The 15,939-nt window shown below is 32.3% G+C and overlaps 1 protein-coding gene and 1 long non-coding RNA gene across 2 annotated transcripts in view; one reads left to right on the forward strand and one right to left on the reverse strand.

Annotated features, from left to right (window-relative positions):
* LOC136041630 (carboxy-terminal kinesin 2-like) overlaps positions 1-15,939 on the reverse strand; it is a gene marked incomplete in the record, with an annotated part of 77,489 nt that overhangs the window by 21,427 nt on the left and 40,123 nt on the right. The window contains 2 exon segments of the mRNA XM_065726329.1: positions 5,365-5,485; positions 10,874-11,104. Of these exon segments, the coding sequence (XP_065582401.1) occupies positions 5,365-5,485; positions 10,874-11,104 (352 nt within the window).
* Positions 13,848-15,406, forward strand: LOC136041638 (uncharacterized). The gene is made up of 2 exons (XR_010621076.1): positions 13,848-14,676; positions 15,133-15,406. It is a non-coding gene; the product is annotated as an uncharacterized LOC136041638 (long non-coding RNA).

Here is a 15,939-nt window from a genome sequence, read left to right on the forward strand (position 1 = left end):
GTAGCGGCGACTTTGCCGCTTGGCAAAATTGTCAACTATTCTATCCAAATCCAGTTTCTTTACCTCTTCTTTTTCAACAGCCACTATCATGATATCACTGAGTCTGTCGTTTCCCATCGTCGATCACAGACAGTCCTTCACACGCCCCAATGCTGAGAAGAATCGTTCATTGCTGGCAGTGGTCACAGAGAAAGTAGCAACTAGCTCCATCAGTTTTAGCACTACAGAATAAGCAGGCAACTGGGAGGCCGGATAAGATTTCAATAGCTCAAAGAAGATCTATTTTTGAAATTTCACTTTTTGACAGATACAGCTTTGCAAGAGAAATCTAGGATTCTTTGGCATGGTCACCGACATAGAAAATCCCTCGATAATGACACATAACCCTTTCCACTTTCGATAGTTCGAGAAAATCGGAACTTGAGGGGTCGAAGGCAGATAAAGCGTCGAGCAGAGGCACATTTTGCATGAAACGTTGGTCCATCTCGCTCGTGAAACGGTCTATTACCTCAAAGTACTGAAGTTTACCGGAGTCTGTTTTAACTGGCTGACTGACATTACGTTTACCGGTTTTTGATTTTAAAAGAAAGTCTTTGAAACGAATGGAAATGGCTTGACTTCTCTTGCTTCGAGCACTGGTTTTAGATTGCGGAGATTTCGATTTCTGGATATCGTGTAAAGCCAAGAAGTCGGATATGTTTTTGCTTGGATTCCAAGACTTCAAGACAAGCTTCAAGACTATTTTCAAGACTATTAATACGCTGGGACTCCACAAATAACTCGTGTCGAGTATTACTGCATGATATAAATGCGTAAAGACTTTGCACCATAGAGACAAATTCCGAAAGTTCGCTGATATTGTTTAGGCAGTCAGTCAAAACCAAGTTTAACCTGTGGTCGCGACAGTGTACATAAACTGCATGAGGCACCTTCTCCCTAAGCTATGCTTGAACTCCGTTAAGTTTCCCACTCATAACGGATGCGCCGTCAGAGCATTGGGCAAATCACCGCATCAAATTTACACCAAGCTTTTATATAGTTTCACAAATCGAGATGGATAAGCTCCCGACGTCTAATTTGTGTATGTGATAGCAGCCAATTGGTCGCTCCACTACATTTTCATTTGATATGTACCTGAGTAGGATCGCTCATTGTTCTTTTCTAGAAACGTCTTTTGTCTCGTCGACAAGAATAGCAAAGTAATTAGCTGATTTTACTTCTGAAATAATGTCTTGGCGCAAGGCTTTTATTATCAGTGTAACTACGTCATTTTGGTACTGATGACTGCAATAGTGACCATGTCGGTCCAGTAAGTTGGCCTTCAGCTTTTCGTTGCCTTTAGACATTTTGTCCATCAATTGAACCTAATTGCCCCGGTTTTCAGATGTTTCTGATTCGTCAAGACCCCTCAAAGCAATACCCAGGAGGCCAAGAAAGCAAATAGCAGGAAAAACGTACTTCACATGATCTCTATTTTCCTGAACCTCTTGAGATCTGGATTGAATTAAGGCATTTGCTATAGATCTCGAAGTGTCAGTATTATTTGTCTTAAATTCCGTCCATGCTGACATACAATGCCTATATCTTTTAGAACCATCATGTTGCTTTAATAGAGCAGAACTGTCTTTCCACTTTGCTTAATCCTGAGTCAATGAAAGCCCCTTTTCCAGCAGTTTCACCAGCCCTTAAAGGTCCCCATAAAAAAATGGCGGCAAGCAAGACAAAACATGGAATTCAAGTTTTTTGAGTATTCAATCCATTCATGAGTCTTATAGTAATGTGCACCGAATTTCCTATCGTTAGACGTGGAAGCCGGATAACTCTCAAGAATAGGTTGACGTGTTTGTAATAATTTTTATTTGTTCGAGGTTTGACTTGAATATTCAATTGAATTTTCACTTGTTTAAAAATACATTTTTTTGCGACTTAATAAAAAAAGAACTTTTCCATTTAAAAAGTTTTCGGACGAAAAGTAAAGAACTACGTTAAACCGAAAATGAGCAGAAATGAAGTTAAACACTTTTTCCAGCATAAAACTACCATAAATCACCACCAATAAATAAAGGAAACAAACATTTTACAATAAATATTTAGTTCTTTTAGATTTAGTAAAAGTTCTTTTAGTTTTTTTTTACGTTTAAACAGTCCATCTTATTAAGATTGGACTAATATTGATGGATTAATATTTTACATTTTGCAGATCTTACTAAGCTTTGACGGTGAGATGTCTTATCAACTATTAGCTATTTTTTCATGAAAAGCACGATTGATAGTTCAGTTACGTCGTTAACAACATTTTTGTTGAAATAAGTCTGAACCCAGTAAAGAGCAGACTAAAAGATACCAAAAAACACAATTTTTTTGCGAAAAATCAGATGGTACTGTAATCCAATTCAGAAAAAAGTGTGGAATTCCAACACTTTTCTGTGGTGTTGGCAGAACACCACATTTTTCTGATTAGGGTTTCTCCTTATAGCAGAGCATTTTCCATTGAAACTTTTCCAGTAGTCAACATATGGTCAATGATATTTGCCAATCTTTTCCCTGCTTTTCTGATGCAATGCATCCGGAAAGATTTATCAGTTACATCCTTTGTTTTATTTCCTGTGCATGCATTCTTCGATTCACATTGGAAGTTTTATTTATCATTTCTGAATCTAGCTATGACCAGAAGCGTATCCAGTTTTTTTGGGGGGTAGGTTTTTTTTTGAGGAGTTTTTTAGACAAAAAACCCTCAAAAAATGTGTCAAAAATTTGTTTATATGCATTTTTGTTAAGTTTTTACAATTTGGACAAATATGTCGGGGGGGGGGGGTCAAAATTGGACCCCCTCCCCCTGGATACCACCTTGGCCGTAACTTTTGATTTTATGACAGGCTCAATTTTTCATAACATCTTTTTACTGACAGATCTTTGTTCAACTTTGCTTTCAGTCTTCTTTTGTTCCCTACGCTATTTTTCGCTATTGAGAAACTAAATTAATACAGTTGTTAAAATTGTAAATGTGCTATGCCGGTGTATTAAAAATGAGGCAAATTTTATCTGCCTAGTAATTTTACCTTTGGTCATTTCTCATAACTTTATTGCTTATTTAAGTTTATTAACTTACTGAAATATTTTTCCTTCTGATAGTGTGAAGGTTTATAGAAAATCCATGTCTGCTAAAAAATTCATGTGTGCTGAATATCTTGTATGTTGCTATGCTACGAGAAAATGGAGTTGTCGTTTTTTTTCTAAAAAATTATTCTTAATTTAATCCACTCGCTTTCGACTATTAAAAATCATTAGAAATCATTAGAAATTTCAATTTTGAATTGACTGAGCCATCTCTAAATTTCGCCGGCAACCCATTCCAGACAAAGTTGGCGAGAAAAAAAAATTAAACACATAAATTAAAAAAATAAAAATGAAATAAATACATAGAAGACGTTCTTTACTAAGCAACCCCAAAATAAGGCCGCTTTGAACCACATAAATTTGTGTTGTGTGTAACTTGCAAATTCAAATGTTAATAAAGTCTTCCTATTCGTAAAGATCCGATGATCCCAGAAAACACGACCGTATCATTGTAAGCTAGAGTCAATACCAATATTTCGTCTGAAACAGAAGCTTCATAAATACATTTATAGCAATCGGCTTTTCTCCAATAGCCTCTTTTAGCGATTAGTGTGAAACCATCTATGGGTCAGTGTCACTTTTACAGTTTTATCTTCTCCATCTTGTATAACAATTAGTCAACATTTATTTATCATTATTTTTGCATATCACGCAGAAAAAGGCCTTAGTTTTTTTTTCTTTGCTCGAACCACGTAAAGAGCAAACCACTTTTTTAAAGCCTTTTCTCAGTATTAAGATTTTCTTTAATTTTTCTTGATAGTTTTATAGCTTCAGTATCTACTTATTTGTCTGTAGGTAACTATTTCGTTGTACTTTTTCTGATGGCCTTCATCTTATCTATTCTTATCTAAAACTCAAACGGTTCACTGATAAACTTCATCACTACAAATACATGGCTCAATCTTGTCCACTTTTCCTGTCCATAGCTTTCACCCAACGAATATCTTTGTTTCGCATTTTCTTTTCTTTTTGTAATGAAAATATATTGAAATATATTGAATATATTAACTGTAATGAAAATATATTGAAGACAGATAAAATATTTATTTTGTATTATTTTTGGAGTAAATATTTCAAAAACTCTACTTTGATATTTTCTTTGTTTTCTCTATGCTTGGCTTCATCTCTTTACTCCATAATTTTTTTTTTTTTTGAAGCCAGTCTCTACAAATTTAACTAGAATTACCTACTGAAATTTACACTGAAACATATTAGCATGCAGTCGCGACGTCACACATCATATAGATATTACAGAAATGACAAAAAATTTTTTTTTTGTAAAATAGTTGCCTTTTGTAGCGCCATCAGTTATCATCCCTGAAGCAATGTCAAATGACGATTCTTATACTTTTGAAAATAAACATGTTTTTAATTTTCAGTTAAATTAGGGGAGATTTCATCTAAACCAAGTGTGCGCTAATCCACATGTTAACAGCTTTTAGTTACTATTAGTTTAGTTTACTATTAGTTTAGATTTCTCTAGGAGCATAAATTCTATTATACTTGAATTATTGTCTTGGAATACAATCGCCTTAATTCTCTTTATTTAGAGGTGATATCCATTGTCACAGCTAGGCAATAATCCTAGGGCGGGGAGGGGGGTGCTACGAGCTTTCACTAGGAGTATAAAAGACAAATATACATGTGCGTTTAGGAGCATAAAATCGTTTTGAAAGAGTTCAATCTTTATTTTTTAATCGAGACTGGTTAGCTCTAAGTCATACCAGTACTTTCAGATTTAAAAAAAAAAAAAAAAAAAAAAAAAAAAAAAAAAAAAAAAAAAAAAAAAAAAAAAAACAAACAGACAACCATGAGACAGAAACAACCACCTGATCTCTGTAATGTGAAAATTTACTCATATATTCGTCTATTTATTCATTTTACAACTCCAATTATTGCAATTTATGTCCTTTTATTAAAAAACAACAACGACAGTTGAATAAGTCGGGATCCAATTGTTATAATGATGAATAGTTACAATTGATTTATCTTCAAATCGAAGATGAATAAATTGTAATTATTCATAGTTATAACAATTTGACCCCGACTTTATTTAGCTTTTGTTGTTTGTATATTTTTTTAATAAAAGGACATAAATTACAATAATTGGAATTGTAAGATGAATAAATAGACAAATAATTGAGTGAATTTTCTAATTGCAGAGATCAGGGGATTGTTTCTAATTCAAGATTCAAAAGAATTTTAGCGCATTTTTAACGTTTCATAAACTGATATTAAAAAACATACCTGGCCTTGTAAAGATCACAATTTTATTTCCATCTTCCAACTTTATGTGTGGCATATCATCGGTTTTGGAATTATCGCTTGGAATTATTGGTCTGACCCTACAGAAAACTCTAATGTTGCCCTAAAATACAAAAACATTATGTTATAAGGTCAAAACTAAAAGTCTTTTCGTTTTCACGGTTGCAGCGATAGTCGCAAGCAAGCAAAGAGCGAACCACGGCCGCCTAAGGTAACAAAATTTTTTAAAACCATTGAAAAAAACTGTCTAGTGAAAAAAAATTCCATTTGTGGTTGACTCAGAATCTTAACTATTATTACGATTAGTCTTATTATTAAATGTTATTTTGAAAATAAATTTATGGGCTTTGAAAAATAGCTAGAAACCCACTCTGAACTGGTGTCGGATCGAAACTAAAAGTGTACTATTTGAATTGCCATTGCTATTAATGCAAATTATCACGTATATGAATGGGGTTGCCCCCTCCTCAACATCTCACTCTTTACGTTAAAGTTTTTTAGTACTTAAACAAAAGCTTATTCTTCTGATTAAACAATCATTGTTTTTCAGGAGTCATCTTTAAAGAATTGGGGTAAAATTCTAACTTTAGCATAAAGAGCGAGGTGTTGAGGAGGGGGCAGCCCCTACATGCACGTAATAATTTCTGTTCGTTTTAAGTTTTAATGTTGCTCTTTACTTTCAGTTGAAAAAACCTGTTTTTTTTACTTAATTTCTGATTGTTTTTTAATTAATGCCAAGAAATCTGGCCCCACCTTCCGGAGAAATCCCCCTCCCTCGGAAATATCCTCTAGAAAGTTCAATCTTGGTGAAAATTTACACCGGACAAATACCCTTAACAACTCCACGCGTAAAATTGATTTCCCCTGACAACTTGACCCCCTAGAAACTTCCCTCCCCATGGGAAATTTTCCCTCCCCAATGGACAATTTTTATAACTTAAATACCTTGCCCCTGGGGCTGTAGGAGGGCATGTTATATCCAAAGGCATTGTTATTCGGCCTTTCAACTATGATGAACAAAAAAAATATCTCAAAATTTTGATCAGACGATTTTTGGGGAAAAGGTGGGTGGAGGGGGCCTAGTTGCCCTCCAGCCTTTTTGGTCACTTTTAAAACTTTTAATTTCGGTTCGAATGAGCCCAATCATGACGTTTTAAGACCAATGGGTCGATATGATCACCCCTGAAAAAAAAACAAAAAAAAAAACGCACCCGTGGTCTCTCTTCTGGCAAAAAATAACAAAATTCCGCATTTTGGCAGATAGGAGCTTGAAATCTCTACATAAGGGATCTCTGATGCGCTGAACCTGATGGTGTGATTTTTATTTAGATTCTTTGAGTTTTAGGGGGTGTTTCCACCTTTTTTTTGAAAATCAGGCAAATTTTCTAAGACTCGTAAGCTTTGATGGGCAAAATTAGACTTAATGAAACTTATATATTTGAAATCAGCATGATAATCTGATTCTTTTGATGTATCTATGGGTATCAAAGTTCCGTTTTTTAGAGTTTCGATTACTATTGAACCGCTCCTTACTAACAGTTCGTTGCCAAGAACTGTTTGATCATTGATTTCCCTTGCCAATAAATTTACACCATTAAGATTAATCAAAATAATAGTTGCCTTTTTTGAACCATATTCAAATGGCAGCTCTTCCTTACTGACATTTTTTTCATAGCATGTTTTAAATTTGTGCCTACTATGGCTCTGAGTTCGTTCTTTTAGTCTAGTAAAAATATGGCTTGACCTCAAAAACAAATTGCTATAAAAATGATTCTTTCACTATCCGACTAAAAAATATGTATTGATTCCGAATCCTTAAAATTTATCGCTCTGGCTCTTTGACAAATTTGAGTTTTTTAAGGTTGAATTTGGGCTTGAGGTAAAAAATGTTGAGTGAGTAAATACCAGCAAATGTAATTATATGTCATTTCTACGCTCTTTTTTTGCTGATGAACAAAAAAATTCTTTTCTTAATCTTTAATCTTAAGCTTTAATAGTTATCTCTGTTTGTGCATACCCCTAGTCCTCCAGTCGTCTTTCCTGCATTTACAAAAACCCTTGGAAAAGAGTATCCAATCAAAGTTAAATTAACAAGCAGAAAGTCAACAGCTGCGACCAACATTAACCTTCCCGAGGTCTACTCTCAAACTGACAAGGTTCGGCAAAGACTTTAGACCTAAGCACCATTTTAAAGCGGGAATGACCCCATCTCGGCTTGTGACAGCCATTTTTTTTTTAATGAAAATTTTACCAGAAAATTTCTTAGTTTAGTAATTTCATTTGAAATGAGTCTTTAAATAGCTCTCTATGATATACCAGTGTTTCTATAGCAGAGCAGAAGAAAAGGGGCCATATCAGTGCTACCCATGCAATTTCCAATGGTGTAGCTGTTGCCTCGATTCGACGTCATTTGTGAGGGGTTTCAGACTGTTTTTCGAAAATCTTAGAAGCTTTTTTTCGTAACAAACTTTTACTATTAAGACTAATCTAGATAATAGTTACCATTCCTGAATTCTGGGCCGTGGTTTACTTTTTAATACGCTGCAGCGATCGGTGTAACCATGATATACGTTATTTGCATTCATGCTGAACTTTGATAGTACAAGAGTCAAATTCTCCCAGACGAATTCCTGACGAGGAGAGGTAATTTATAAAACATAAAAGCTCTTCCGGTGTTGTGAGATGGTCTGAGGTCTCCGTATCCCTCAAAAGCCCCTTCCTATCCCTGCAAGGGAAATCCGTTTGTGCAGACTCGTAGTGGCGTCAGTGTCGACCTTTCACGATTTTGCCTGACCACAAGCATGACTTCAAACGGCGCTGCAGGATGACCCTGAGAAGTGGTATTCCTCGAGGGAACTATAGCCTAGTAAACAGTACAGCATTTGCATTGAATTCTTTATAATGGATAATTCTTTTAAGTTCTAACTGTTTTGATGGGCTGAAAAGCTCTTCCTTGCTAAGTTATCTATCATATCATTTTTGGGTTGTCTCCCTATAGTTGTATAACGTCTGTAGGTATAAATAAAGGATGAATCGGAGGTAATAGGTTTGAAATTGCTTGTACAGGATTTCGACTCTTTCTTTTACAAGAGCATCACCAAACGTGGTAAATCATGTTGTGACTAAGAGACTCCTTGCTCTATTCTTCGAAGCCGGCTTAAGCGCTTCGAGTAGACCTAAGAAGACGTGTTGGCCCACATCCTGTAATGGTTTGGGACAAATTGCTTTTCCTGAGCCTATTATAATTTCGTCATAACAGTGTAAAAATTGAAACTAGGAATACCACAACGTTTAAAAACAACTATCGTATTGACATTTTGACTAACAAACTCAAACCTTTTGATCTCGACTTGTTCGTAGTTTCAGAAACTCATATCTCATGGATAGGAAACATGAATCTAGGTTATATAGAATATAATTACTCAGGCAGGAAAAATGGGGCGCGTCCTGAAGTGTTACAATAGATTTCTTAGTCATGGAAATCCCCCCCCCCCCTAAAAGAGTTTCCGCATATTTCACAATAACAAATAATATGCGTGAATTTCGTAATAAAATGATATGGGCAAATTGCGTAATTTGCAGCCATTCCCCAGGAACTATAGCGGCCATTTCCCCAGGGACATTTCGGTTCACTGTCTTTGGGGAAAAAGGGGCGTGGAAGGGGGGATAGTTGCCCTCTAGTCTATTTGGCAATTGAAAAAGGGTACTAGAACTTTCAATTTCCAATCAAATGAGCCCTCTTCTTATCTTCTAGGATTATTGGTTCAATATACGATCACCCCTGGAAAAAAGAATAATAAACAGGCATCTGCAATCTTTCTTCTGGCGCAAAATGTAAATTTCTACATTTTTGTGTATAGGAGCCTGTATAAGTAACCTCTAAAGTAGTATTCTCTCATATACTGAATCTGATTTCCATTAAGGTATAATTTTCACCTCTTAGGTGTTTCCAACCTTTTTAGAAAATCGGACAAATTTTCTCACATTTATAGCTTTTGATGTTTTTTCATTTCATTTACAAATAAATTTACAAAAATAAGTGCCAATGAACCATTGGTTGGATCCATTGAACTGAACAAACTTTATAGATTTTGTAATCAGCTTTAAAAGTTAATTCTTTGATGTTTCTATTGTTATCAAAATTCAGCTTTTTAGAGTTCCGGTTACTAGATTTGTGGTCTCAGAAAAAAAAACGATTTTATTTTAAAAATTATTTTTATTTTTACAAAAGGTTTCGAAATACAGCGATTTCCAGAGAATCAGGCAGTTAAATAAGTCAAATATGGTATTAACCCCGACAAGAGTCGAGTCGCTCCTTATTCACAGTACGTTACCACGAACTGTTTGATACAAATAAAATCTTTCATGTTACCAAAGAAAACATTTTTCAGCAAGCTAGCACCCTGCAAAATGCTAGTCAACTATATTGCATGAGCACACCCGACAGGAAAGAAACCTGGCGGTTGTTCACTTTAAAACAAGCATTCTGAAAGGTTTATAGCCTAGGTTTAAAACCTTTAAAAAATAAAAAAAAGCGTCCAAACCTCTTAATGCCTCATTTTTTTCAAAAAGGCGGGGTTTTTATTGTCATCTAGTGAAAATCGTTTGACAGCGCTTGCCTTCGACGTAATTTCAAGTAAAAATCATTAGATAGAGGTGATTTCCATCGTATCCTTATTTTCATTGGCTGTCTTTTTGTCCATTGGCATTTTAATCTCGGTATGTTCTATCTATAGGCGTAATATGTTTTTCTTTACATTTATTTAAAGATTGTCTAGTTAGGCAAACTTGTCAAACTTTAAAAAAGGAGGAAACAATAAACTGGTTTACAACCAGATTAAACCAGAAAAATTAAAGATTAAACCCTGCTTAACTGCTGAATTAATACAAAAGCAGGTACTACCCTCATTTCTTACCGTAACCGCAGCAATATTTTTTCGTATATACCACTTTAATGTAATTATCTGGTACAGCATTATCTGGTACAGGCTGAATCATACAGTTTCTGAGGACTAATACAAAACGTAGGACTGAAAGGGTTTTAGTCCTCGAGAATATTTCGGCGATTCCTTTTAGAGGTTATAGGCTATATTTAGCTCCGTCTCACAATATAATTTTGAAAAATTGCATTTAATTATTACTATATACAAAAAGAGGGCGATGTCCTCGAGGAAAGATATGGCACTGTCAACTAATTCGTTCTGCGCAGACAAACCTACTGAGCCTTGAATTACATCATATGTGAAAACATAGAGGCGTTCTATTAATGGTTCTGTTGCATCATTTTGTTCCATTTAACCATGTTTTAACAAATAACATTTTACTAGCTCCTATACAAAATCCGAAAAAGGTAAAAGCGATGTCTAGCTAACATACTGAAAAATGCCAAATCTTCTGAAAAATCGGAAAACCAATTCCCCGTGTACAAAGCTCATTACATGATAAAAGAAAAAAAAATCACAATTTTTGGCTGTTTTTCTGTAAGACTAACCTTCATGTCCTGCATCTGACCATGCAGCTTTCTTCTAAGTTTTTCACCAGCCCTGAGTCGCTCAACAAAATCTGCATTTTTCTGCTCAAGTTTCATTTTTGCCGTTTGTAAGTCTTCAATAAGTGTATCTTTGGAATCCAGCATGATATCTTTGGAATCCAGCATGGCTTTCAGTGATGCGATCTTTGCCTCTGACATCGAATGGGCGGAGGCTAGCTCAGAATTTGTTCGCTGTAAAAGAATATCCAATCAAAACACAATATATATATATATATATCTATATATATAAAAATAAGTTGTCTGTCTGTGGATGGATGGATGGATCAGGTGACGTCACCTGAAAAAACTGGATCAGGTGACGTCAAAACTGAAAAAACTAAAAAAAGGCAAAAACTACAAAAAAAACTAAAAACTAATAAAAAAAATAAAAAAGCTAAAAAACTAAAAAAACTAAAAAAAGGCAAAAACTACAAAAAAAACTAAAAACTAATAAAAAAGCTAAAAAACTAAAAAAACTAAAAAAAGGCAAAAACTAATAAAAACTAAAAACTAATAAAAAAAATAAAAAAGCTAAAAAACTAAAAAAACTAAAAAAAACTAAAAACTAAAAAAAACTAAAAAAAAGGAAAAAACTGAAAAATAAGCTAAAATAAAGGTAAAAACCAATAAAAAACTAAAAAAAAAACTGAAAAAACTAAAAAAAGGCAAAAACTACAAAAAAACTAAAAACTAATAAAAAAAGTAGAAAAGCTAAAAAACTAAAAAAACTAAAAAAAGGTAAAAAACTAAAAAAAATAAAAAATAAAAAAAAACTAAAAAAAAGGAAAAAACTGAAAAATAAGCTAAAATAAAGGTAAAAACCAATAAAAAACTAAAAAGAAAAAAAGGAAAAAACTAAAAAAAAATTTCATCTAAAAAACTAAAAAAAACTAAAAAAGGTAAAAACTAAAAGAACTAAAAAAGAAAAAATAAATGACGCAACTCAAAGAGAAAGCGACCAGGACAAAAGGAATGTTCGATTAGCAATCAACAAAGCACCGGGACACAGGGAGTATAAATGACGACCAGGACATAAGTAAAAAAAAAAACTATCTATATATATATAAAAATAAGTTGTCTGTGGATCTGTGGATCGTGGATCAGGTGACGTCACCTGAAAAAACTGGATCAGGTGACGTCAAAACTGAAAAAACTAAAAAAAGGCAAAAACTACAAAAAAAACTAAAAACTAATAAAAAAAATAAAAAAGTTAAAAAACTAAAAAACTAAAAAAAGGCAAAAACTACAAAAAAAAACTAAAAACTAATAAAAAAGCTAAAAAACTAAAAAAACTAAAAAAAAGGCAAAAACTACAAAAAAAACTAAAAACTAATAAAAAAAATAAAAAAGCTAAAAAACTAAAAAAACTAAAAAAACTAAAAAAAGGTAAAAAACTAAAAAAACTAAAAACTAAAAAAAACTAAAAAAAAGGAAAAAACTGAAAAATAAGCTAAAATAAAGGTAAAAACCAATAAAAAACTAAAAAAAAACTGAAAAAACTAAAAAAAGGCAAAAACTACAAAAAAACTAAAAACTAATAAAAAAAGTAAATAAGCTAAAAAACTAAAAAAACTAAAAAAACTAAAAAAACTAAAAAAAGGTAAAAAACTAAAAAAAATAAAAAATAAAAAAAAACCAAAAAAAAGGAAAAAACTGAAAAATAAGCTAACATAAAGGTAAAAACCAATAAAAAACTAAAAAGAAAAAAAGGAAAAAACTAAAAAAAATTTTCATCTAAAAAACTAAAAAAAACTAAAAAAGGTAAAAACTAAAAGAACTAAAAAAGAAAAAAATAAATGACGACACTCAAAGAGAAAGCGACCAGGACAAAAGGAATGTTCGATTAGCAATCAACAAAGCACCGGGACACAGGGAGTATAAATGACGACCAGGACATAAGTAAAAAAAAAAATTAACAAAACTAAAAAGAAGGTAAAAACTACAAAAAAACTAAAAAGAAAAAAAAACTAAAAACTAATAAAAAAACTAAAAAATCTAAAAATCTAAATAAACTAAAAAAGAAAAAAAAAAGAAAAAAATAAAGGAGAAAAACAAAACTAAAAAACGAATGTATATACAGACCGGTACACCGGGATACAAATGACGACCGGGACACAGGGAATATAAATGACGACCGGGACACAGGGACACAACTACAACGGGGACACCGGGGGAAACAGGGGGATATAAATGACGACCGGGACAAAAAAACTAAAAAGAAAAAAAAACTAAAAACTAATAAAAAAACTAAAAAATCTAAAAATCTAAATAAGCTAAAAAAGAAAAAAAGGAAAAAAATAAAGGAGAAAAACAAAACTAAAAAACGAATGTATATACAGACCGGGACACCGGGATACAAATGACGACCGGGACACAGGGAATATAAATGACGACCGGGACACAGGGACACAACTACAACGGGGACACCGGGGGAAACAGGGGGATGTAAATGACGACCGGGACACCGGGACAGGGAATGGTCGATTAGCAATCACCATCAACAAAGCTCAAGGGCAATCATTAGAATCATGAGGTATAGATCTGAATACAGATTGTTTTCCCATGGACCATTATATGTTGCATGTTCAAGAGTCGGTAAACCTGACAATCTATTTATATGCAAAGACAATGGGACAGCAAAGAATGTTGTATATTCGCAAGTTTATATATATATATATATATATATATATATATATATATATATATATATATATATATATATATCTATCTATATTCACAGGTGGGACATAGGGACACAACTACAATGGCGCGTAACTATTATGGCGCGTAACGACTTACGCGCGCGGGGGGGCTTGGGGGGGGCGCGAAGCGCCCCCACCAACTAGGTGTTGGGGTGGCGCGAAGCGCCACCCCAACAGCTAGTATATATATATATATATATATATATATATATATATATATCTATATATATATAAAAATAAGTTGTCTGTGTGTGGATCTGTGGATCAGGTGACGTCACCTGAAAAAACTGGATCAGGTGACGTCAAAACTGAAAAAACTAAAAAAAAGGCAAAAACTACAAAAAAAAACTAAAAACTAATAAAAAAAATAAAAAAGCTAAAAAACTAAAAAAACTAAAAAAAGGCAAAAACTACAAAAAAAACTAAAAACTAATAAAAAAGCTAAAAAACTAAAAAAACTAAAAAAAGGCAAAAACTACAAAAAAAACTAAAAACTAATAAAAAAAATAAAAAAGCTAAAAAACTAAAAAAACTAAAAAAAGGTAAAAAACTAAAAAAACTAAAAAAAAGGAAAAAACTGAAAAATAAGCTAAAATAAAGGTAAAAACCAATAAAAAACTAAAAAAAAAACTGAAAAAACTAAAAAAAGGCAAAAACTACAAAAAAAACTAAAAACTAATAAAAAAATAAAAAAGCTAAAAAACTAAAAAAACTAAAAAAACTAAAAAAAGGTAAAAAACTAAAAAAAATAAAAAATAAAAAAAAACTAAAAAAAGGAAAAAACTGAAAAATAAGCTAAAATAAAGGTAAAAACCAATAAAAAACTAAAAAGAAAAAAAGGAAAAAACTAAAAAAAATTTTCATCTAAAAAACTAAAAAAAACTAAAAAAGGTAAAAACTAAAAGAACTAAAAAAGAAAAAAATAAATGACGACACTCAAAGAGAAAGCGACCAGGACAAAAGGAATGTTCGATTAGCAATCAACAAAGCACCGGGACACAGGGAGTATAAATGACGACCAGGACATAAGTAAAAAAAAAAACTAACAAAACTAAAAAGAAGGTAAAAACTACAAAAAAACTAAAAAGAAAAAAACTAAAAAAAGGCAAAAACTACAAAAAAAACTAAAAACTAATAAAAAAGCTAAAAAACTAAAAAAACTAAAAAAAGGCAAAAACTACAAAAAAAACTAAAAACTAATAAAAAAACTAAAAAAGCTAAAAAACTAAAAAAACTAAAAAAACTAAAAAAAGGTAAAAAACTAAAAAAACTAAAAACTAAAAAAAAAGGAAAAAACTGAAAAATAAGCTAAAATAAAGGTAAAAACCAATAAAAAACTAAAAAAAAAACTGAAAAAACTAAAAAAAGGCAAAAACTACAAAAAAAACTAAAAACTAATAAAAAAAGTAAAAAAGCTAAAAAACTAAAAAAACTAAAAAAAGGTAAAAAACTAAAAAAAATAAAAAATAAAAAAAAAACTAAAAAAAGGAAAAAACTGAAAAATAAGCTAAAAAGAAGGTAAAAACTACAAAAAAACTAAAAAGAAAAAAAAACTAAAAACTAATAAAAAAACTAAAAAATCTAAAAATCTAAATAAACTAAAAAAAAAAAAAAAAAGGAAAAAAATAAAGGAGAAAAACAAAACTAAAAAACGAATGTATATACAGACCGGGACACCGGGATACAAATGACGACCGGGACACAGGGAATATAAATGACGACCGGGACACAGGGACACAACTACAACGGGGACACCGGGGGAAACAGGGGGATAAAAATGACGACCGGGACACCGGGACAGGGAATGGTCGATTAGCAATCACCATCAACAAAGCTCAAGGGCAATCATTAGAATCATGAGGTATAGATCTGAATACAGACTGTTTTCCCATGGACCATTATATGTTGTATGTTCAAGAGTCGGTAAACCTGACAATCTATTTATATGCAAAGACAATGGGACAGCAAAGAATGTTGTATATTCGCAAGTTTTACGTAGTTAAAACCATATATATATATATATATATATATATATATATATATATATATATATATATATATATATATATATATATATATATATATATATATATATATATATATATATATATATATATATATATATATATATATATATATATATATATATATATATATATATCTATATTCACAGGTGGGACATAGGGACACAACTACAATGGCGCGTAACTATTATGGCGCGTAACGACTTTCGCGCGCGGGGGGGGCTTGGGGGGGGGCGCGAAGCGCCCCCACCAACTAGGTGTTGGGGTGGCGCGAAGCGCCACCCCAACAGCTAGTATATAT

This window comes from Artemia franciscana, chromosome 2, assembly GCF_032884065.1.
Source record: "Artemia franciscana chromosome 2, ASM3288406v1, whole genome shotgun sequence".
Lineage (NCBI taxonomy): Eukaryota > Metazoa > Arthropoda > Branchiopoda > Anostraca > Artemiidae > Artemia > Artemia franciscana.